This window comes from Rousettus aegyptiacus, unplaced genomic scaffold (assembly GCF_014176215.1).
Source record: "Rousettus aegyptiacus isolate mRouAeg1 unplaced genomic scaffold, mRouAeg1.p scaffold_m13_p_5, whole genome shotgun sequence".
Taxonomy (NCBI): Eukaryota; Metazoa; Chordata; class Mammalia; order Chiroptera; family Pteropodidae; genus Rousettus; species Rousettus aegyptiacus.
The window spans coordinates 6,725,939-6,746,718 of record NW_023416308.1 but is presented as its reverse complement, the minus strand read 5'-3'; the positions used below and the strand labels follow the sequence as shown (position 1 = coordinate 6,746,718).

General features: G+C 56.1%; 1 protein-coding gene across 5 annotated transcripts in view; it reads right to left on the bottom strand.

Moving 5' to 3' along the window:
- Positions 1 to 20,780, bottom strand: part of TPCN1 (two pore segment channel 1) — a 51,736-nt gene that overhangs the window by 11,992 nt on the left and 18,964 nt on the right. For all 5 annotated transcript variants that reach the window (XM_016157490.2, XM_036220524.1, XM_036220523.1 and 2 more), the window contains 15 exons: positions 16,541 to 16,668; positions 12,185 to 12,361; positions 11,644 to 11,757; positions 10,702 to 10,832; positions 9,715 to 9,803; positions 8,279 to 8,313; positions 7,702 to 7,760; positions 7,361 to 7,460; positions 5,618 to 5,734; positions 5,251 to 5,375; positions 4,389 to 4,437; positions 3,797 to 3,860; positions 2,726 to 2,770; positions 575 to 631; positions 438 to 491 (listed from right to left, as the gene is read on the bottom strand). In XM_016157490.2, the coding sequence (XP_016012976.2) occupies positions 438 to 491; positions 575 to 631; positions 2,726 to 2,770; positions 3,797 to 3,860; positions 4,389 to 4,437; positions 5,251 to 5,375; positions 5,618 to 5,734; positions 7,361 to 7,460; positions 7,702 to 7,760; positions 8,279 to 8,313; positions 9,715 to 9,803; positions 10,702 to 10,832; positions 11,644 to 11,757; positions 12,185 to 12,361; positions 16,541 to 16,668 (1,344 nt within the window). The remainder of the gene's footprint in view (positions 1 to 437; positions 492 to 574; positions 632 to 2,725; positions 2,771 to 3,796; positions 3,861 to 4,388; positions 4,438 to 5,250; positions 5,376 to 5,617; positions 5,735 to 7,360; positions 7,461 to 7,701; positions 7,761 to 8,278; positions 8,314 to 9,714; positions 9,804 to 10,701; positions 10,833 to 11,643; positions 11,758 to 12,184; positions 12,362 to 16,540; positions 16,669 to 20,780) is intronic.

The window sequence follows — 20,780 nt, the reverse complement described above, 5'->3', positions numbered from 1 at the left end:
GTGCCGAGTGCGCGGGGATGTGGAGACGTGGGAGGAGGGGGGACCGGGTGAGGCGGGGCGGCAGGGGGACGAGTGCGCCGGGCAGAGGAAACGACCCACGCAAAGGCCCCGAGGCAGGAAGGGACGCAGGGCACCGGGATCGGGAGGGCCGCGGACAGGGGCGCGCGCAGGTGCCGCACAGGCCGGACGGGAGGCCGAAGGGGCCCTGTGAGGCCGGGCGACGTGAGCGCCCCCGGGATGGGGACTCGATCTTGGGGACAGCGAAGAACAATGAAAGAGTGTTAAGGGGCGGGGGGGGGGGGGCGGGATGGAATAAAACTCCATTTCTGCCCCCTTCTCGTTAGGCCGCCCTGCTTTAGAGAGGAGCCACGAGGTCCGAAATCAAATGAAATCCAGGGCCTACGACGAGCTGGCCAGCAAAGCCACGTCGGACTTACTAGTCAGAAAGACGAGGGAACTCCAGGGCACGTGCTTGGAGAAGAAGTTCCCGCCTGGAAGACACAGAGGCAAGCAGCTCGAGAGGCGGCGGGCCAGGCGTACCCGCAGGATGGGCCGGGCCCCGAGCCGGGCTTACCCTTCAGCGTGAACGTCTCCACGAGGACCCAGAGCCCGTTGACCGCCACCACCAAGTCTGCAATAGACAAGACCGCGGTAGAGAATGCGCAGGTGGGCGTGGAAATGCATAGGTCACACCTGCAGGCCCTGGTTAATTTCTGGGCCGAGGAGGGGAGCAGGGCCTCTCCACACACCCGCATGACAGGTGGCTTCTCTCCGCTGACCGCTTTAACCACGTGAACTAAATGACCAGTGGTTTCACTGAGAAACGGCTACGGATTTTTTTTTTAAAACGCCCTCTACATCACGCCGTAGGGATACCGATGAAGATGTTTCGGTAACACCTACGGATTATTTCAAGTTGGTTTAAAAGATGGGCGATGTACAAAGGGCCTGGGTATTACTGAGTGCATTTGCTCTTCCCTAGAGATGCCTGACTTTAAAATGACTGCCTCGTTAGCAAGGTTGCACACGCACCGGACCTTTCGCCTAGCCATCCCGGCGAGACTCCAGCAGGAGCAGGTGCACAGGCCTGCACTGAGAGCAACGCACTGAAGAACTAACCGCTTGTGATCACGAAAGCCTGGGAACGACCTACGTGATCGACAGGGGACCGGCTGCACGAACTGTGACATGGCCGTGAGAAGGTGTACTTCGACTATAAAAAAAAAATGAGGACCATCTCTATATAATCACTCTAGCATCGTCTCCAGGAAGTATTGTTAACTTAAAAAAAAAAAAAAAAAAAAGCAAGGTGGAAAAATAAAAGTTATCGTTTAAGACAGGGGGATGTGCGTATGTATTCGTCTACTTCGGGTTTTTAAAAAATGCAACGATGAACCGTAAAAATCGTTTCCCGCTGGGAGAGGTGATGGTACGTAAATGGTATGCTTTGCTTTGTAGATCCGACTTGGAACCACGTAAACATTTTACATAACTACAAAACGAAAATTCAATGTGAAAAAGCAAGCCCTAAGAATCAAAACCAAAGTGAAATACGGACACCTGAATGTGTACCCAGTTGGTGACATTTCCACACGGAGAGGAACTATCCCAGGTGCCTTTCACACACAGTGTTCTGGCCCTAACCCCTGGAGCGGCGCTCCTGGTCACGGCATTGTCGGGGTGGTGTTGGTGGTGTGTTTTTTTTTGGAGATCATTGTGTGTGTGCTGTGGGATGAAGCGGACGAGTCTTAGTGTTAGTGTTGCTGAAAACTGGGATTTTAAGCCTGGGAATCTAGATAGGAAAGGATGATGAGGCTGGGCAAAACCCCTGTAGTCCTGAATCTGAATTAGGACTATCAAGATAAACTCACGATATATTTTATTAAAAAAAAAAAAAAAAAATCTTTCCTCTGTCCATGGAAAGCCCGGGAAATGGTAACCAACTCCAAGCGATGAGCACCTCAAGCATGTCAGATTTTGGTCTCTAAACACCATTTGCCACTAATGGAGCCAGAGCTGCTTAGAAAGACTGACTGACTCCAATCGAGCCTCTAGATTAGTACTGTCCGAGAGACCTGTCCGCGACAACGGGAATATCCTCATCCGTGCCGTCCCGTTGGTAATCGCTAGCTCTCTGTGTGCCGAGTACTGGAAATGTGGCTACTGTGACCGGGGAACTGAATTTTTCATTTTAATTCGCTTCAATGCAAACAGCCCCATGTGGCTAGGAGCTGCCACAATGGACGACACGGTTTCGACAGGACTACCGAATCACAGGGACGAAGTGACAGAGGAAATGCAGAACCAAGACTGAAGGACGAATAATCCCGTTTCTTCCACCGGATATTGCGAGAGGGAGAAAAGGGATGGAAGAAAAACCTACAGATTAAAACAGACTTTTTAAGTGATAATATCTGCCGATCACACACTGAATGTGGTTCTGGAATCCATTTCCCAAAAATCCAGGTCTAGAGAGGGGATAATGAGCCGGAGTGAGGGTGTAGACGGACCAGGCAGACTGGCCATCGGATGATAATCGTTGAAGCCGGGTGATGGGTACAGGGATGCTCGTTATAATCTCTCCGCTTTTATACATGTTTGGAATTTTCTATAACAAAAAAGTCAAAACTATGACCGCGGGACTAAATCTCTTGCCTCTCCAGCTTCTGGAATAGTCAGAGACTCAGGAGGGGAGGGGCCCAGGGCTGTGATATTTTGCACTTACACATGAAATACTGGAAGGCTTTGGACTTCACGAGGATATTAATTCCTAGCGGAAGAGAAGAAATGTCAGCATTGAAATTTTCGTACGGAAGCACACACGCCCCTACTACGTGCTTCACGCATGGAAGCGACTAGCGTTTTTATGCCCCAGAGTGAGAAAGGAAGGGCCTGTTCTAAGAGTGACACTCAGATGCCCAGACAAGGCTGTGCCGAACGACCGCTCTGCGGAGAGCCTGGGCCACCTGGAGCCGGGACAGAGCAGAACGAAGCTTTGTTGACCACTGCCCAAACCCAAATGACTGCTGGCCTCAGCCTGAGACGACTTACTCATCCACTTGAGTAACTATCATCCCAGTGGAATGGAAAACCACCTTAAAGAATATGGAACCACGGCCGTGCCCAAAGCCCTAGGTGTGGAAGAAATCGCAGGACAGTATGCACCATCTTTACTCTGGTCCATGGCGCAAACCCAGGCTTCGGGCTTTTTGCGTGAGAAGCTCCCTGTGAGCCATGCACACCCCCATGTGGAATTTCAGAACTGGCATTAATTTAAGAGTAAATAATATGGGCTCCCTGATTTTAAAATTTTGAATTTATACCATGAATTTATACGTATACCCTAGCTATACGTCCTGCCACAGGAGAGTGGGCAAAATACACTGTTAGGTAACAGGCGGGTTCGGAACAGAATGTATAATGTAATTCCACGACGACTTTTCAAACACGCAGAAAAACAACCAACAGAAGGAAACGCATTAGGAAATTAACAGCGGTTATCCCTGCGTGGGGCATTCCCATTGTCGTCTCGTTCTCTGACTTTGTAAATTTTCTTTGCTGAGTGAGTATCCCGCAAACGTCTTTTGGTTGGGTTTTTAAGTTACTGATTTCCTTCCTAATCTAACACTCATTTCCCTGCTGGGGTAATCACGCTGTCACACACACACACACACACACACACACACACACACACACACACCCTGAGCATTCTCTTCCAGTGCTTGCCCGTCTGTGGTCTCTGGCAACTTCCGTCTGTCCCCAGCCGCCAAAGGCGCCATTTTCAGCTGAACCTTACCTTTGAAGATGAGGAACGCTGTCCTGGGAAGCTCATCGAACCAGTGCTCCTTATTTCTCTTTGCCTGACCAGGAAACAGGGCCACGGGAAGAGAGGGTGTTAGGGCCAATGAGCGGAACCCGGGCCCGGGGGCCAGGGGGCCGCTTCCCTCCCCCGCTTGCCCAGCCACCTTGGGGAACAAGGTGAACATTCAGGGATCCGAGCAAGAACAGAGCCGGCCGATGTGCACCGACCATCGAAATGGGCCAGGCACATGCATCCTTTTTACGTGGTCTTAAAAATAACTCTGTAGGGTCGGGATTATTGTCAGCCCATTTCCCAGGAGAGACAAGCTCAGGGAAAGTTTGATAAGTAGCCTAATGTCGCACGGTGACAAATGGGGTCTGAGATCCTGTGCTCTTGACCGAGACACGACGCTGCACGTGAACGGCAGAGGTGGGGACCAGGGCCGCCCGGTGTCCCTGCAGTGCCCACGGCTGGGCTGTTCCGGCTGGGAGGAGCTGGACCTCGGGTGCCTCTCAGGCTCACCCCCCATCCCCAACACCAGGCAGCCGACCGCCCGCTCCCCCTCTGGTCTCGCACGAACACTCACCTTCCATTTCAAGGCGGCGACTTCGTAGATGTCATAAAAGTCCTTCAGGCTGTCATTGCAATGTGAAAAGGCAAAAAAAAAAAAAAAAAATCAGAATGCTCCCACAGAGCTCCAGTACTGTCCCTCACCTGCCTGCGGCCACCTTTAAGGGGTCAGGGTGGGAGGGATGGAGAAGACATCTGGGAGGCCCGGCACAGCAGTGCCCAGGGGACCCTGACCTGCAGCCATTTTGATCTCTTCCCTCTAGGTGCTACGAATACGTAATCCACTTGGTCTACACTGAGTGACGGCTTCGCTCCCCCTGACAACTGCGACTCTCGTGCGGATGGGGACCGAGCCTGCATTAGCAAGGGACTTCCTAATGGACCGCCTGGGACCAAGCGTTCGGCCCACGCGGACTTGCTCCCCCTCGTCTCTACGGCTGGCCTACTGCTTTCCAAATCGAAAAGAAAGGCGGGCCCTGGTCATCGGCGGTCCAGGAGACCGAGACAGCCCACCGAGGTCCCAGGGCCAGTCCGCGGAGGCTGCGCCCGGTGTGCGTGTACGTGTGTCCCTTCCACGGCTCTCGTGCGGCTGCCCCGCCTCACTCATGGCTCGAGAGTGACCAGCCAGGCCAGTCCGCTGATGGGCCAATACGTTCCCTTTTTGTGTGTCAAGCCAGCTTGAATTGGATTTGGGCTGGACGTCAGTCACTTGCAGAAAGAATCCTGACAAACACATTCCACGTGTACAAGAATCTCGAAGAAAACTAAAGGCTCTATCTAACAAGGCTGTTTGGGTGCCTGACCCCCGCACCCCAGCTCCCTCCCCTGGGTGCCTCGGAGGGAGGCCCACACCGCCCCTACCTGGCCTGTGCTCTTACCTGAGCAGAGGTGTGTTGCTCTGATTCAGGGCCTTGAAAGTAAGATAGCGCTCCCCAGCACTCATCCGGGGCTTGTAGAAGCGCATCAGGCCTTCGAACTGCCTGTAGGAGATGCCGGCAGGCCTCTGCCGGGAGAGGGAGGATGGCAGTGTCAACGTGGGGAAAGACAGAGCCCAGGATGCCCCCTCCCCTTGGGGGCGGTCACTCAGGGTGCCCAGCAGAGCATGAGAGCCCGGGGCACCCCACTCTTTCTTTTTCTCCGAAAAGGCATGACTCCCGCTTTCTAAAGCTGCCAGCCCTGCCCTGCTTAGGGGCTGCCCAGGGCAAGAAACCAAGCCCTGCTAGCCCGGCCCCCACTCCTCCCTACCCGCTGGCTGATGAGCAGGCGGTAGGCGTGCTGGATGGCGGTTCGCTTGTGCAACAGCAAAGACTTGAACTTGCGTTTCTCGATGTCATTGAAGGTGTCGAACACCACGGCCAGGAGCTGCGAGGGAAGAACACAGAGACCTCGTCTCTCCTGCACGGAGGGACCTCGAAAAGTCAGTGAGTGTGTCCTCTGCTTTCGGAGGACGCTCTCCCACACGCTCCAGAGGGGGGTTTGGGGAGACCCTCCCATCTGCCCCTGCAGAGAAAGGCCATTCATTGCCACCGGTAAATTTTCTCTCTTCAGATTCGTGAAGACATGGTATTACATTACATTCTGGAACAGGCTGATACCAAAGCCAGTGCATTAACAACACAGCCTCATCATCCGAGGGCGATGGGTGGGCAGGAACAGATTCTCAAAGAAGCCTTTTTGGAAGCGCTTTCTCTCTCAAAAATATTTTCGGAAGAAAGACATATATTTTGAGGGAAACTCTCTTGCCCTTTCCACTCCTTCGAATGGGCCCCCCTTATTTTCCCTTTAGATCAAGGGAGGACCAGTAAACTTTTTTCTCTAAACAGCCTGAGAGCAACTATTTCAGGCTCTGAAAGCCAGATGGTCTGTTGAAACTGCCCGACCCTCCAGCTGTAGCACGAAATCAGCCACTGGGGGTGTGTAAACAAATGGATGTGGCTGTGTGCCAATAAAACTTTATTTACAAATGCAGGCAGTGGACTGGCCTTGGCCAGCAGGCTGTGGTTGGCGGACCCCTGCCATGGATTTTCACGGCTCAAAATACATTACAAATGAAAACAAATCGATTACACATAATCTTTTGTTATAATCCTAATCTAATAACAATGTATAGGAACTGCAATGTGGCAAAGAGCTAGCCAACATATTTCTTTTGGGTTTTGAGGAATGACAAAAAGAAAATATTTTCCTTTTTAAGACCTCGAATTCTTAAGAGACCTCACATGTCTATTCCAGGGAAAGTGTGTTCGATTTCTATAACTGGTCTGAGAATGCAAGACTCCGTAAGAGCCTCTCCCTGATCATTCTGGCACTGTCATGTGATCTCCGCACGGCCTCGTGGCCTCGTCTCGGCGGCGATCGGCTGACAGCAGGAGCATTCCTGGCGGCCAGCCAGGCCTCAGAACACCTCCAAAGTTCCCAGCACGCACGGGGCTTCACGTTCTCCTTAACGGAGTGCGTCCTGTATCGGATTTTCTGGTGGAAGCGACGAAAGGGGTGGAAATAACAAGACGTTCCGGCACGTGGGAGCGGCAGGACGGAGTGGCTAAGCGCAGGGCTCTGCGATCCGACCGGCCCGCCTGGCCGCCGCGAGCCGGGTAAGTCACTCTAGCTGTCTGGACCCTCGGTTTCCTCATCTGTAAACTCAGCATCGCGCCAGGACCTCCAGGGTTTTTGTGTTAAATCACGGAACCCTCGTAAAGCACTTCGCAGGGTGCCTGGCTAAGGCTTCCTGACTAAGTGCCAGTGTTTACAGTTATGTTTGCTGTGAGAAGGAGAAGTTACACTCCAGCACTGTCGGCGGGGGCTGCGACCGCTGGTGACCAGCTGGGCTCGGGTCCCGACTGGGCGTCCTCCGCCACACCACGCCTGACTACGCTCTGGGAGCCCTTCCCCTGCCGATGGCAGTCGCTGCTTCTCCGTTGCCGCGGTGCCCGGCACCGTGCAGCCTGGGAGAGCTGCTCCGGCGGGGCGGGGGGCGTGGTCACTCACCAGGTTCATGATGAAGTACAGCTCGATGGAGAGGTACACGATGAAGAAGACGCAGGACCAGGGGTTCCGGGAGTAAGAGGGCATCATCACATCTGGGAAACTGCATTTGCAGAGCGCGTGACCCACGGGGCCCGTGGCTGCCAGCCTCCAGCTTCTCTGAGGACATCTCTCTTTTCTGCCTTCCCAGCCTCATCCCGCCTTCCCCTGCTCTCGCCCCACGGGCTTCGAGCTCACCAGGCTGCTCCCATCCCTCACTGAGAGATGGAATATTCTGGGCTGAGAAGAAGAGAAGGCCCGGGGCACTAGCAGAGGGCAGGGGGCAGAGCAGAGCCCGCACTTACTTGGCCGTGGTCAGGAGGACGAACAGGCTGACGATGCTGCTCTCCAGGGTGCTGAAGTACTGCCCGGGAAAGGAGGCAGAAGGACACGTGGGTGCCAGCCCCGCAGCACAGGCTGCAATGTGCCGCCTGGAGCACCCTGTCCTCCCCCCCCACACCCCACCAGGAATCCCTGAGGAACGGCAGAGGGATGAGCAGACATGGAGTCTGGAGGCGTCTGCCTTCCTGACCTCTGCGCAGAAGCAGACAATGAATGGACTTTGGGACCTTTCTCTCAGAGAAGGACATGTTTGCACAATTAGCTCGGTTCTCCTCCACTGCTCCTCCACCAGAATGTTCCCATGTCCCAACTCGGATCCTGGAAACGTATTTCTCAGGACGGGAAAAGGGATCCCCCTGGCGCTCAAGGGAGGAAATGGCTCAAGTCTGGGCGACGGGGACTCTCAGGGGCCATAAGCCGTGTCGGGAAACCCGGCAGGGCGCCCTTCCTAATGTGGCTAGGGGGTCGGTCCAGCCACCCTGTCTGAGGGGAAAGGCCTCACGTAAAGGAAGAAACGGACATAACGTGGCGATTACTTACGGGGTCTGACGGGTTAGGGGAGAACAAGTAGAAGCCTAGAAGGTGGTGGAAAACAGATTGAAACGCGGGTTAGCGCAGGGGTCCCAAACCGAGACATCAAAGGGATTGGACTAATGACCGGCAATGAGAGCAGTGGGCTGAGGGGTGGCAACGAGGAGAGGTGGGGACTGTGGCACTCGAGAGGCCACTGGGTAAATGCAGCTATTTGGAAATGTGGCCCCGGTATCAAGTCTATTATTTAAAAAGGCTGGAAATCTGCGTTTTCGTGCAAAAAAAAAAAAAAAAAAAAACAACCTGATTTAAAAATGCTGACTCAACATTTTCAGACCAACCAAAACTCATCTGTGGAATCCAGGTGGCCAGTTTACCAAGCCTTTGGCTTTGAGACCACGATGGCCAGGTAACAATTCCACAGGGACCCCACTGCTCCCCTGCAGCCGAGGCTCCTGGGTGTGAACACCATTCCTATCCTCCTTCTCGGAACGGGCTATTCCCCCGAGTCCTAAAAACCCTGGGTGGGAAAAGGGAAGAAGCTCTGTCTGTGGGGGAAGTCAGCCCCCTCAGAGCACAGAGGACGTTCTGCTGGGACTGGGGTGAAGGGGAGGTGGAAGGGGGAGCCAATGGCTTGGGACAGATCAGTCACGAGGGCCGAGCGCTGGCCTTAGACTCAGGGCACGCTGGCTCCCCTGTCTTCACCACCCCAGGACCAGAGAAGGACCTCGGGCTTCCTCACTGTGCTGCGAGACTTCCGCTGGATGTGGATGTGGGAATGCCTGGCCTCGTCCGAAGAGGCCAGGCCTCCTCGGGGCTGGAGAGGCCGTGGCCTTGCTTTTACATCCAGCAAAGCTGAACCATGCAGACCCTCGAGTCCGCTACATGCTGCAGAGAAACTGCCGTGTGTGTGTGCACCAGGAAACACACAAGCTGCAGTGTGACTTGTGATCGCGAAAAATGCCCACCAAGAGGACAGATAAATAAATGTGGGCATATTCGCTGCGCCCCAGTGGAAAGGAACAAACTACGTCTCCGTGTATCAACATGAATAAAGTCCCAATACATAACGTTGAGCAAAGAGCACCTTGGAGAGGGACGGGCACGTTACGTAACTATTTACATAATTGTTTTAAATATGCGAAGTGACAATATCATTTGCTTGTTGCTTCAGGAAACATAAAGTGAAACTATAAGACATGCATGGCGATGCCAAGCGTAGGACACAGTATCTCGGGGTGGGGGGGCGGGGGTACCGAGATCATGAATAGATACGAAGGGGCCTTCCATTTTATTTCTAATTCTTCGTTGCCTAAGTTGGAGTCCGTAGGTGTTTATAGCATTTGTAAAACCTTTCTGAATCTCTGAAACTGTCTAAGTGAATTTCTCTTCCACTGCGAATGGCTTTTGGAGACCGCCCGGGGCCTGGGGCGCAGGGAACTCACCGAGGATGGCGAAAATGATCATGAAGAAGAGCAGCAGCAGGAGGATGTCCATGAAGGGCGGCAGGGACTGGAAGATCTGCCGGAGGTTGCTGGGGAGGAAGACAGGGCGGAGGGGCGTGAGGCGCGGGCGGGGTGGGGCCCAAGGAGCGCGGTCTGGGCCTCCTCAGCGCTTTTGTCAAGACGGGGGGCCTGGCGCTCCTGACTCACACAGAGCACTAACTCCCATTGTGCCCTGGCCTGTGACATCCTGCTTAGTGTTGTCCTAGATGAGTTCCGCTCAGTGAGTGGCGGGGAGAACAGAGGTGGGCATAGCACACACAGCTGCCGCCTCCTGACTACAGAGCCCAAGCAGGTGTGCGCCCTGCGAGAGGCACAGGGAGCCGCAGAAGGCCAAGTGCATGGCCTTGGGCGCAAAGGTCAGCTTCCGCGAGAGGTGGGAAGCCTGAGGACAGTTCAGAGCCACCTCGTCCCAGGACTCTAGCGTCCAGTTCTGAGGATGGGCATGAAGAATGAATGGCTAGTCCATTCTCATCAATGGCACCCAGGCCAAGAGAGCTTCCGGATGGAGTCTTCAAAACTAAGTTTAACTCTAGGCTGATGGCCTGGTTTGAGTTCGGTCCCCTGGTGTCAGGGGAGGTAGAGGACAGCCTGCTAAGGCACGTAAACTTTGCCAAGGTGCCTGCTTTAGGCCGCCGCTGCTGCTGTATTCGTGCAGATAATGTGCTCAGAGAGAGAAGTCAGCCCCAGAAGACTGTGGGTAGACGGGGAAGAGCCCTGCACCCAGCGTGAGGACACCTCACCTCCGGCTGGAGCACCACCTTCCTCTGTGTGGGAGGGACGGCGGCGGGACGTGAGTGTGCTTAGATTCTACCACATGCAGCATGGATCTTATCATTACTTGACTCACTGGGTCCTGCTCCACTGGCCCAGAGGTCCAGGCCGGGCCATGATAGCGACTGTCTGAGCAGCTCCTCCCCCAGGCCTTACCGCCGGACGCCACCGCAGTACCGACAGTCCACCAGGAAAATGCAGCGCAGTGCCCGGGTCACCCGCACGTGTGACGTCTGCCGTACCAACACCACGATGGCCTCGATGAACTGTACCACCAGCACGGAGGTCTGGGGAGGGACAGCCACGGCGCCGTGAGCTCCCCCGACTCCCGCCCCACGCCCCAACCGGAGGGCTGGCCAGATCTGCCCACTCTCGCCTCGCGAGACCCTTCCCTTCTCTTCGGCTCTCCCACACTCAACCTCGAGCAGCCCCTGGGGAAGAGCCCTCAGGGCTGGCACAGACGTGTTCCCCCAGGAGACGAAACCTGACAGGGATGCTCCCAGCAGCTTGTCAGGTGGCGTTCACTGAGCCAAACCGCCACTCTGCCCGGCCACGTCCGCCCACCTCTCCCGGCTTGCGCTGCAATGGCCCCTGAGGTCTGCGGTGTGCGCACCTTGACCTCCCTCTCCTCGGGCTCATGCTCTGGACCACTGTGTGTGTGCTTGTTTGCACCGCAAAGCTCCATTCTGACACATCCCTATTTACACGCCTCTCTGCTTCACAGACAGAAGGTGTGTCCGATCCCTGGTTACTGATCAGAGAGGGCTTGGAGGCCAGAAGGAACTGGCTTTGAATCCCACCCAGCTCTCCAGGATTTAGACCCCATTCTCTTCTGGCTGGCTGGATGCGAGGCAGGAATGAGCAATACAGCCCTCGTAAAGGTTATCACGCCCGCGTTCGGCACGTTTGGCCAAACGCCAGATCACATCGGTCACTGCTGGCGTCGTCACTGTGACATCTGGAGCACGGCGAGGACCGGCACCCCGTTACGCTGCTGGGCGCAGAATGGGGCCCCCGAGGGGATTTGGAATTGGAGTAGAGAGATGAGCTTGAAGGCGACGTGGGGGAAAAAATGCTTTCAGGAGAGGGACGCATCACCTTGACCATGGTCCGTTTGTGCCGGATGAAGGTGTGGAGGCCCAGCCACCGCAACTTCATGCAGAGCTCGAAGACGACCACCATCAGGGCGAACAGCTCCAGGGTCGCGTGGACCTGCGGCCAAAGGGTGCGCGGAGGTGGTATCACCGGCCCCCCCACAGCCCCCGCCACATCCTGCCCACCGGCGACCACGCCCGACTGCCTCTTCCTCTGAGGGGGGAGATGGCGAGTGGGACTGCTCATCGGGGGGGGGGGTGCCCACCTGGAGCCACGGCGCGGCCCCCGTTCCTAAGTGGGACGACCAGGGGGTGCCCTCCCCGGACTGTAAGAGTGGACAGCTTCGCAGAGAGACTGGGGGGAGTGTGCTGACTCCGCGGGGGGCCCCGCGCAAGGCCGGTGGGTCGCTGCCACTCCCGAGGTCCCCCAGGACCTCCTCCCCGGGCCTCTGTGTCACATCCGGTGGCTGTGTCTCTGCCCCCCCGGAATGCCCGCTCTCCGGCCGGCGCGAGCCCCCCGGGGGCGGCGGCTGCCGGCCACTCACGTAGATGCCGAGGCGGAGCGCGGGCACGGCGGGGGCCTCGCACAGGGTCAGCAGCAGCAGGAGCAGGGCGGTGGACAGCTCCATCAGGTAGAACAGGTGGTTGTGCGCGAAGAGGTAGGCCGCCAGCGCTCGGGCGCTCTTGGGGTGGGTGAAGAACTTGTCGTTATCCTCGCCTTCCTGAAGGGACGAGAGCCGGGTGGGCGAGCGAGCCTCGAAGGCATGGTGCCGAGGACGCGCCGTGGGCCGGGGAAGGCCGGGGGGCGGCGGGGGGCGGGAAACAGGGACGGGGAGGAGGCCCTCGGCGGGTGAGGGGAGATTCAGACCAGAGATGGAAGGTGACAGGAACTCGAAAGGGTCACATCTTCACGAGACCAGTCGAGTCTCAGTCTCACCCGCCGACGGGGCTTGTTGCTCCCCGAAAACCACTCGGGGGAACCAGAGAATAAAGTGTCGGAGAGAAAGTAAAGAGATGTGGGCACATGTGGTCCCTTCGGAGGCCACGTGCTCACGCTCAGAAGTGTCTGCGGAATGTAAGGAGGGTCTGGGGTCAACGAGCACGGGCTGCGTCCGCCCTGCCCACTCCTCTCTGAGGGACAGTGAGAAAGTTCCGGCACCTTCTTCAGCTGTCAACGGGATAGCACCAGACCTTCCTCAAAGACACCTCGGACGGCGTCTAGCTATGCCATAATAACAACGAGAGCGCCTGCACCATCCTCCTGATGCGCCCAGGCTTCGCCGTGGCCCGCTTCCTCATTCGCTGAGCTATTCCCGCCTAATGCCCTAAACCCCTGCGAAATGACGGGCCTTGCTCTTGATTGCTGCCCCTCACCGGTAACGAGACAGCGGCCGACCCCAACCAAGTGCCCACCAGACCGGGCGCCATGCTCAGCCCCGTGCCTGAGCCGGGGACACGCCCTCACTCCTGATGACCTCGCCTCAGGCGGGCACTAGTGTTACCCCCACAACACCAGACAGAGATGAGAAAATCAAGGCACAGGGAGCTTAGTGCCGAGTTTAGAGCGCCAGGCAGTCTGACTCCATCGCCCTCGCCCTGGCTGCCACTGGCCTCCTGCTGATGATGTAAGAAACAAACTGCAGAGCCCGGAATGGTCCACTTGGGAATACGGGCGGGGGACGCTTGTGTTGCTGACAGTCCCTGTTAGGGTCGGCCCTCTGGGAGGCAGGCCCAGGGTAAGTAAGGGACGTCCCACCTCATTCGGCTTCGTCACATTGGCAGCTGACGCTTAGTGAGTATCTACGCGGCTAACGGTTTACAGAAGTCACCTGGCTTCCGTGTTTCTCAACGGGGAACAATGCTGTCCCCAGCCCTCCCCCCCTGGCCTGGGGACATGTTAAGGTGTCGCACCTAGGGGATGCTGTTGGCATCTAGTGGGCAGACTCCAGGGATGCTGCTAAAGATTCTGCAAGGCACGAGACAGCCCCTCACGACAAAACATTATCCCACCCCCAAAGTCAAGGGTGCTGAGTGGAGAGAGCCTGCCTCCCTCACTCCCGGCACTAACACTCTGAACCGTCACGCTTCCCACTGGCTCCGTTTCCTGGAGGAGGCAAGCGCAGAGCCCAAATGTAAACCTAGGTCTCCCGGCCAGAGCCTGCTGGAAGCATTCCAGCTGTCCTGGAATGCAGTCAGACCTTCCGCCATCCCACCTAGTCCACTCTCCTGGGGTGGGCCACCCTCGCCATCCTCACGGACCCTTACTCCAAGGAAGGTGACTCCGGCAAAAGCTGCAGTGCAGGCTAATGGCAAGAACTGTGTCCGGGGCCAGGGCTGGAACACAGTGCCCTGGACAGAGGTCTGGCCTGGTGGGCGCCCGTGGCTGTCTGAGGTGGCTTCAGCTCGCCAAGCCCGTGCCAGAGAGTCGGGAAGGTGAGGGAGACTGTCAAGCCCTCATCTGGGCCGGTGCTTGGTGCACACAGTAGGTATTGAATGAGTGCTTGGTAGGATAAATTATTCCTGCAAGAGACTGACTCTCCAGGTCTCGGCCCAGTAGCTGGGAGGCGGGGACCTCTGACTTTGGCTGTGGTTTGCGGGGTAGCTCCGAGCAAGTCACTTCCCTGAAGCTGGATGTGTCACTACCCTCACTGCCAAAAAACAGAGATAAAGCACAGACCGGACAGGGGCGGGCCCCGCAAAGGACCCAAACACCCCGGCAGTCAGTCACAGGCCAAGCTGGTCAGGCCTCACTCACGGTCCTGTGATCTGTGCTGGACTGCGGCTTGGGCCACCACTGCCATGGCTGCGTGCACGCACAGGGTGGCCCGGGAAGCTTCCGGTTTGGATTACTAAAAAAAAAAAAAAAAAAAAAACACAATTCTTGGATAATTTCTTCCCACGAAGAGCTAAGAATGAAGGAAGCCACTGGCATGGGGCGGGGCGGAGCGTGATTTTAACTCTAGGACCTGGAATTCGAGGTCCCCACCAACAAAGACAGAGTGAAATGTGACCCTTGTCACTGGGTTCTGATCCTGACCTCAGGGAGAACGCCGGCCTTGCTTCCTGGCTGCTGATCACAAACCAGATTAGAAAAAAAATAAAAAGGCAGGCCAGCCGTACATGACTTCCAAGCCTCTGCTCTCTGCTCCCTTGGGGCAGAAAGCCACACAGAAAGCAAGAACGGTCTGGGAGTACAAGGACTGATGAGCGTGAGTGAGCCAACGGGTCAGGTTTGGGAAGAGAAGAACCTGCCGGGCCAGGTATCCTCAAAGCAACGAGAGACCCGGCTGGTTCAGGGACTGACCATGCAGCAGCTCAGCTGCAAAGCAGGAAAAGGAAGACCGTCTGCCGGCAGCTAGGCCCACCTCGGGGAACAGCCGCAAACTGCTGCCCGCAGAGATCCGAGTTCCGCTTTGACTCTTTTAAAAATGATGCAATTTTTGGTAAAATCATTCAAATCATACACAGGATTACAAGGTTGTAAAAATTCCATCAGCCAAAGACAATTGCCTTTGAGAAAAATAACTCAAAGGCGTGATGTGGATGGGTATCTATGCAAACACACACACGTGCACAGGTCTGTGTTGCTATATGCACATGTATACCTATATATATCTCTGTGTGCGTGCGCATATTTATATATATGTAACATAAATGTTACATAAAAATTATTACAACTTCTGTGCTGTAACCTCTTGTTTCCACAACCACAGGGCCCACTTTCAAATGGATACATGTGATCAGGTATAAAAATGAAACAATATACAGAAGAAAGAATATCATAAGATAGACACTGTTTAAATCCACACTGTACAACTTACTAGCTGGATGGCTTTGGACTCATTTAGCCCCATCTGAGTCTCAGTCGTTAGTCTACAAAGAGGAAGATGATCAAACGGCCTCCAAGAGTTGTTAGAAAGATTAGCAAGGGCCAGCTAAGACTTAGGTATTTTTATTACTGATATTCCCGACTGCTTAAGGAAAGAAGGAAGTACCAGGTTGTCCCAAGCCCCCCAGGACATTCTAATTCTGGGTGCTGACCCATCCCATGCACTTATCCGGCACCTATTCAGCCTTGGAGAAGGTGATAGGGCATAGGGTACCACTGCCGGATCATTAACGAGGGTGCCTGGCCTTGCTAAAATGGCGCGAAACCATTTCTGTTGACTTAACTTGAATCCAAACACATTTGTCAAGGAGTACAACTGGAGGTGACCCTGCGTGAACAGAAGCATAGAAACAACTGAACAACCATCAAATAATTGTCTGGTTTCAATTAAATCTTTAAAAAGGAAAACGAACGTATGCAAGCAAACCTATTAATCTTGAATAATGTCGATGGTGTCTGCCTTAGCCGAAAGATTTTTTTCACATCCCCTTGGTACCTAAGCGCATTGTAATGAGCATGTATTGCTTACAGTTTAAAAAGTATTGTTTTTTTTTTTCTTTTTACGAAAACAAAACACAACACAAAACAAAAAAGTACGAAAGCAACGGCAGCTCAAACAGGAGAGGGGCAGAGATCCTGAGTTCCCCGCGCTGGGTCAGCGAACCCCTGCTCCGGCATTAATGCACAGGAAGACGTCCCCCCCGAGAACCGGCCTCTCGGTGTGCCTCCGAGAAGAGGGAGGAGCGAGGCAGCAAAGGCCAAGTGGACAGACTCAGGGAACCTCAGGGGCAGGTGGAGCCGTACACCAGGTGTCATGTGACAAGCACACACACATCTCCCCCGCCAGGCCGTGCGTGAGCAGGTTGGCCCTCCCCGTCACCCAGCTGAGACGCGCATTCATGGAGCACTGAAACCGGAACTGAATTTCGGGGCATCCGACGGAGCCCCAGCTACCCTACTCCACCGGCGGGCGCCGAGAAGGGCCAGGCGGTCGTGACCAGGAGATGCTCACCTGGAGGTAGATCGCTGCCTCTTGATAATTCATCTCCCAGTTGTGTCCGGTGGGGCTCAGGGGAAAACTGTCGCCCTCTGAGCTCAGACTGGGGGCCTGGGAGTCGTGGACGGCGTAGCTGCCTCCATCTGCATTGGAAGAGGGAGAGAGAGTCACTCGCGACCCGGGCTTAGGAGAATGATAAAGACACCATTGGCCAGAAGGAAGCGCTGGCGGGCACCTCGCAGGCTCACCCCTGCATCTTGCTGCCCGCGAGTCAGTGCCCGGCCCAGGTACTGAGACGGCAAGAACGAGCGAGGCCAATTAAAAATACCTTCCTTTCTCTTGTTAAGTGGAAAAAAAAGCAAGTGCAAAAGAGCTCACGGAGTCTGCTATCTTTTGTGTTAAAAAGGGGTGGAAATAAGAAAATGTATGGCCATCGACTTATCTCTACAAAAAGAAACGGGAAGGATAAATTAGAACGTGATGAAACCGGGTACCCGTGCGAGGAGTAGGGAGCAGGGTAGAGGTGTCAACGGGAGGGACCTTTTTGTCTACTTTTGACTTTTGGAAGCATGTAAATGTTCTACTTAGTCTAAAAAGCAAAATGCCTCGATCTGTTCCTTGGCGCGGGGTCGTCTGTTGCTGTTACCGCGGACACCCACGTCCCCCTTTCCGCTGCCCCATCTGCCTCTGGAGAACACGCTCTGGAGCCGGCCCTGGCCCCAGGCAGGTGACCCAGCTTCTCGCCTCCCCTGGACAGGGATGGCTGAAACCGGGACCTTCCCTGGGCCGGTTAGGAGGGAGGGGCTCTCTCCCCGTTGACGCCGAAGGCCGCCTCCGCCACCACGTGGGGAAAGCCTGCCCCGGAAGGACGCCGACGGAGAACAAAACAGTGACACAGGGAACCCGAGTCTGCGACCTCGGGACCAAGCTATGCGCGAAATCTTAGTGTCTCCCCAGTCCGAGCCCGTAAAGACCCCTTTTATACTCAAGCCTGACTGAGCTGGGTTTGCCACAACGCTGAAGCGTCTCTAGAGGTACGTGGTCAGCAATGGCACCCACCAAAGACCCCCGGCTTGTAAATGCAGCGGGAAGGGCATTTAGGATGAGATTTCGGTTCCCCGTAGCCCACGCTCTGAGTGACCCACGTACAGGAGGGTGAAGAATCACGTTTCAAACCTAGCGCATGGCACATTTTATTTTCCGAAGATGGTCACGCCATTCTCCTTCGCCCTCCATGCCTTCCGGAACCATGCCATTTTCCTCCGACGAGGCAGAGCCTGCGTCTCCTCCTCCGAGGCGCCAGCCTTTGTGACTGCTTTAACCGATAGGGGACGGGGGACATCACGCTTGTGACTTCCGAGGCTAGGCCATCAAAAGGCTTCCACCTTTTTCTCCCGCGACCCTTGCTCTTGGAACCCGGCCACCACGCTTGAGGAAGCCCACGCAGCTGGCGGAGAGGCCCCGCGAGAAGAATCGAGGTCCTGTGGCCACTGCCCGGCTGAGCTCCCAGCCGACGGCCAGTACCGAACTGTCAACCAGTCGAACGAGCCATCTCAAAAACATACGCTGCAGCCCCAGCCGAGTGTCCGAGCCGACACTGTGGAGAGCAGAGACGCTGTCCCTTCGCCAACCCCCCTCACCGAACTGTAGATTCACGAGCAAAGTAAACGACGCTGTTCTCGTAAGGCGCTACGTTGTGGGGTGGCTGGTTAAACAGCAACGGATATCTGATATCTAAGTACTTTACACCAGTCGACCTATTTAATTCTCACGAGAGTCCTTTGGAGAGGCAACGTCATGATCGCCACTTCGGTCTTGGGGGAAACTAAGGTGCAGACAGGCTGGGGACCTCCCGGGGTTGTGCAGCGAATGAGAAGCAGGGCTGGGAGACCGGCCTGGGCCGCTCGGCTCCGATGCGGGAGTCTGTCTGCGTGCCTGCCTCTCGAGAGTGGGCAAGACCGGGAGGTGACGGGGTAGGGCGGGAAGGGCCGAGAGTTCCGCGGCGGCTCCATCGCTAAGACGGAGCTACGAGCGGGAGGGGGCGCGTCCCGCGGCAGCTCGCACTCGATAATGCTGGCCCTTCTCCACCCAACGCCAGCACGGCCCCCACTCGGATCCCGGGGCGCGTTTCTGACCCACGTACAGGCGGAGAGAGGAGCTGAGCGGCACGGGCAGGCAGCCGGACATTGTTGCGATCTCGTGTGCCCACGCCCCGTCCTCTGCCGCCTTCGCACGCCGGGACAGAAGCTGGCGTCTGAGACAGGGCAGTCCTAGGTACAATAAATAACAGGGCGGGTGCGGGGTGCGCGGGGACGAGCTGGCACAGATGGCAGCGGACATCGGTGTCTTTCCCGGCTCCTCCTGTCCCGTCCGCCCGACCCAGGGTCTCGAAGGCCGGTCTTTCCACCTCCCAGGTGTCCGCCCAATCATCTTCCTCTCGGAGGCTGCCCCTGGCTTCCCCCGGGAAGTCACCTCGCGGTCACACTCGGTTCTCCTCCCGCGGCTCTGAGCTTCCTCTCTGGCAGGACGTTTATTTTCCTGTGGGCCCGTTCACTGCTGAAATGTCAGCTTCAAGAGCTCAGGGGTTTTTGTCTTGTTCGCCGAGGTGTCCCCAGAGCTCAGAATAGCGCTGGGCATGACATACAAAGTGCTCCACAAACACATCTGAATGGAAGTAAAAAGCGAAGCTCTTGCCCTGAAAAAATCCCAGCAGCATACTCCCACGGGACTCTTAAAGATGGCGAGTGTCTGGAGGGCAGAGCAGGAGGAGCCGCTAGCAGGGCCTGGTGGGCAGACCCCGCTTGGAGTGTGGGGGAGTGGGGGGGGTGCCTGAGGGGGTTAGGAAAGGGTGTGACATGATCTCTCTGTATTTTCTAAAGATCATTCTTATAAAGACTTGAAGGAGGGACTGTTCTGTATAAAAGGAATTCCAGGCAGAGCCTTAAAAAGAAAAATGAAACATGACACAAGTGCTGAGTAGGGGGAGGGTAGGAGAATGGAGAATTCTCCCCTCCAGGGTGAACTTCGTTCCGGCTTCTAACTAGTCAACCTTGCACTTGCTCCGAACACAGACCTTGGCTTGGTTACTAGGTCCCAAAAGGCAAAGCCCAATGGCTTGTGTGTGTGACTCTTACTGTGGGGAGAGGGCTCAAAGGCCCTAGGTGACAAGGGCCATTGAGGGGCTTTTCAAGAAAGCCACAGGTGATTTCCAAGAGCCCCCTTCACACCGCCTGAGCGCGGCTCATTTAGGGATTACAGAGAGGGCGCGAATGGGGGGGCCAGGAACCAAGGTCCTTCCCTTCCTTTCATGAGCAGTGAGGCGTGAGGCAGCAGCGGACTTAGGCCAAGTCCAGAAGCACCGTGAATGCATTGCAAGAAGTGGGGGGGGGGGGATGCCGGTGGGGTCCTAATTCTTGCGCCCACCTCCCCCGCCCGCCCCGTTTGCTCAAACCCTGTTTCCAGTTCCCAACCTGGAGAAGTGGCCAGAGAGGCGATGGACAGGCTCCAGCTCCCAAGTGCTTTATTGTTGCAGGATGAGGAACGCTGGAGGACTGAGCAGCCGCCAAAGGAAAGGACCACGGTGGCCCTGGAAAGGGTGGACGGCGGAGGTGAGAGGCCCAGGCCCAGCCTGTGGCGGGTAGCGCAGATGGGGTGGTATGTGGGGAAGGAGGCCCCACCCCCGGGGAACTGGTCCCCGGGCCTTCGCAGAAGGAATGCGCTCGAAGCAGAGAGGAAGAGGCTGTGCAGGAAATCCCTGTGCCCCTGACTAGTCACCACTGGACACAAGGTCCCAGGGGATGGTCTGTCCCTACGTGCCCGGTGCAGCCAGCTGGGTCTGTTTTGGGTCATCTCCCTGGGGAGCCTCAGACTCTATGGCTGCTAGTGGCTACCTGCCCCAGTGACCTGATCACTGCCCTGGCCTCCTCCTGCCCACCTGGGCTGAGTCTGTACTTCCTGGGAGAAAAAAGCCCCCAGGTAAACGACTGGCGCCCGCATCTTTCGGGGTGTCCCCTGCTCAGAGAAAGTCCTGGCGGCCAAAGCAGTCAGGTGGGCTCCAGTCCCATTCTGCGTGCCGGCCCGGCCCTCACACTGGTGGTTATCGGAGACCACATAAGAATTGACACATGCGATGTAGGACTTCGGCACCGTCCTCGCCCAGGGCAGGCCGGGTGCTCCCGGGAGAGCTGGGAAGGCAAGGTGGAGGCGTACCGCCGGGGCCCGGCAGGAGGAGACCGCACGACCTCACCACGGGGCT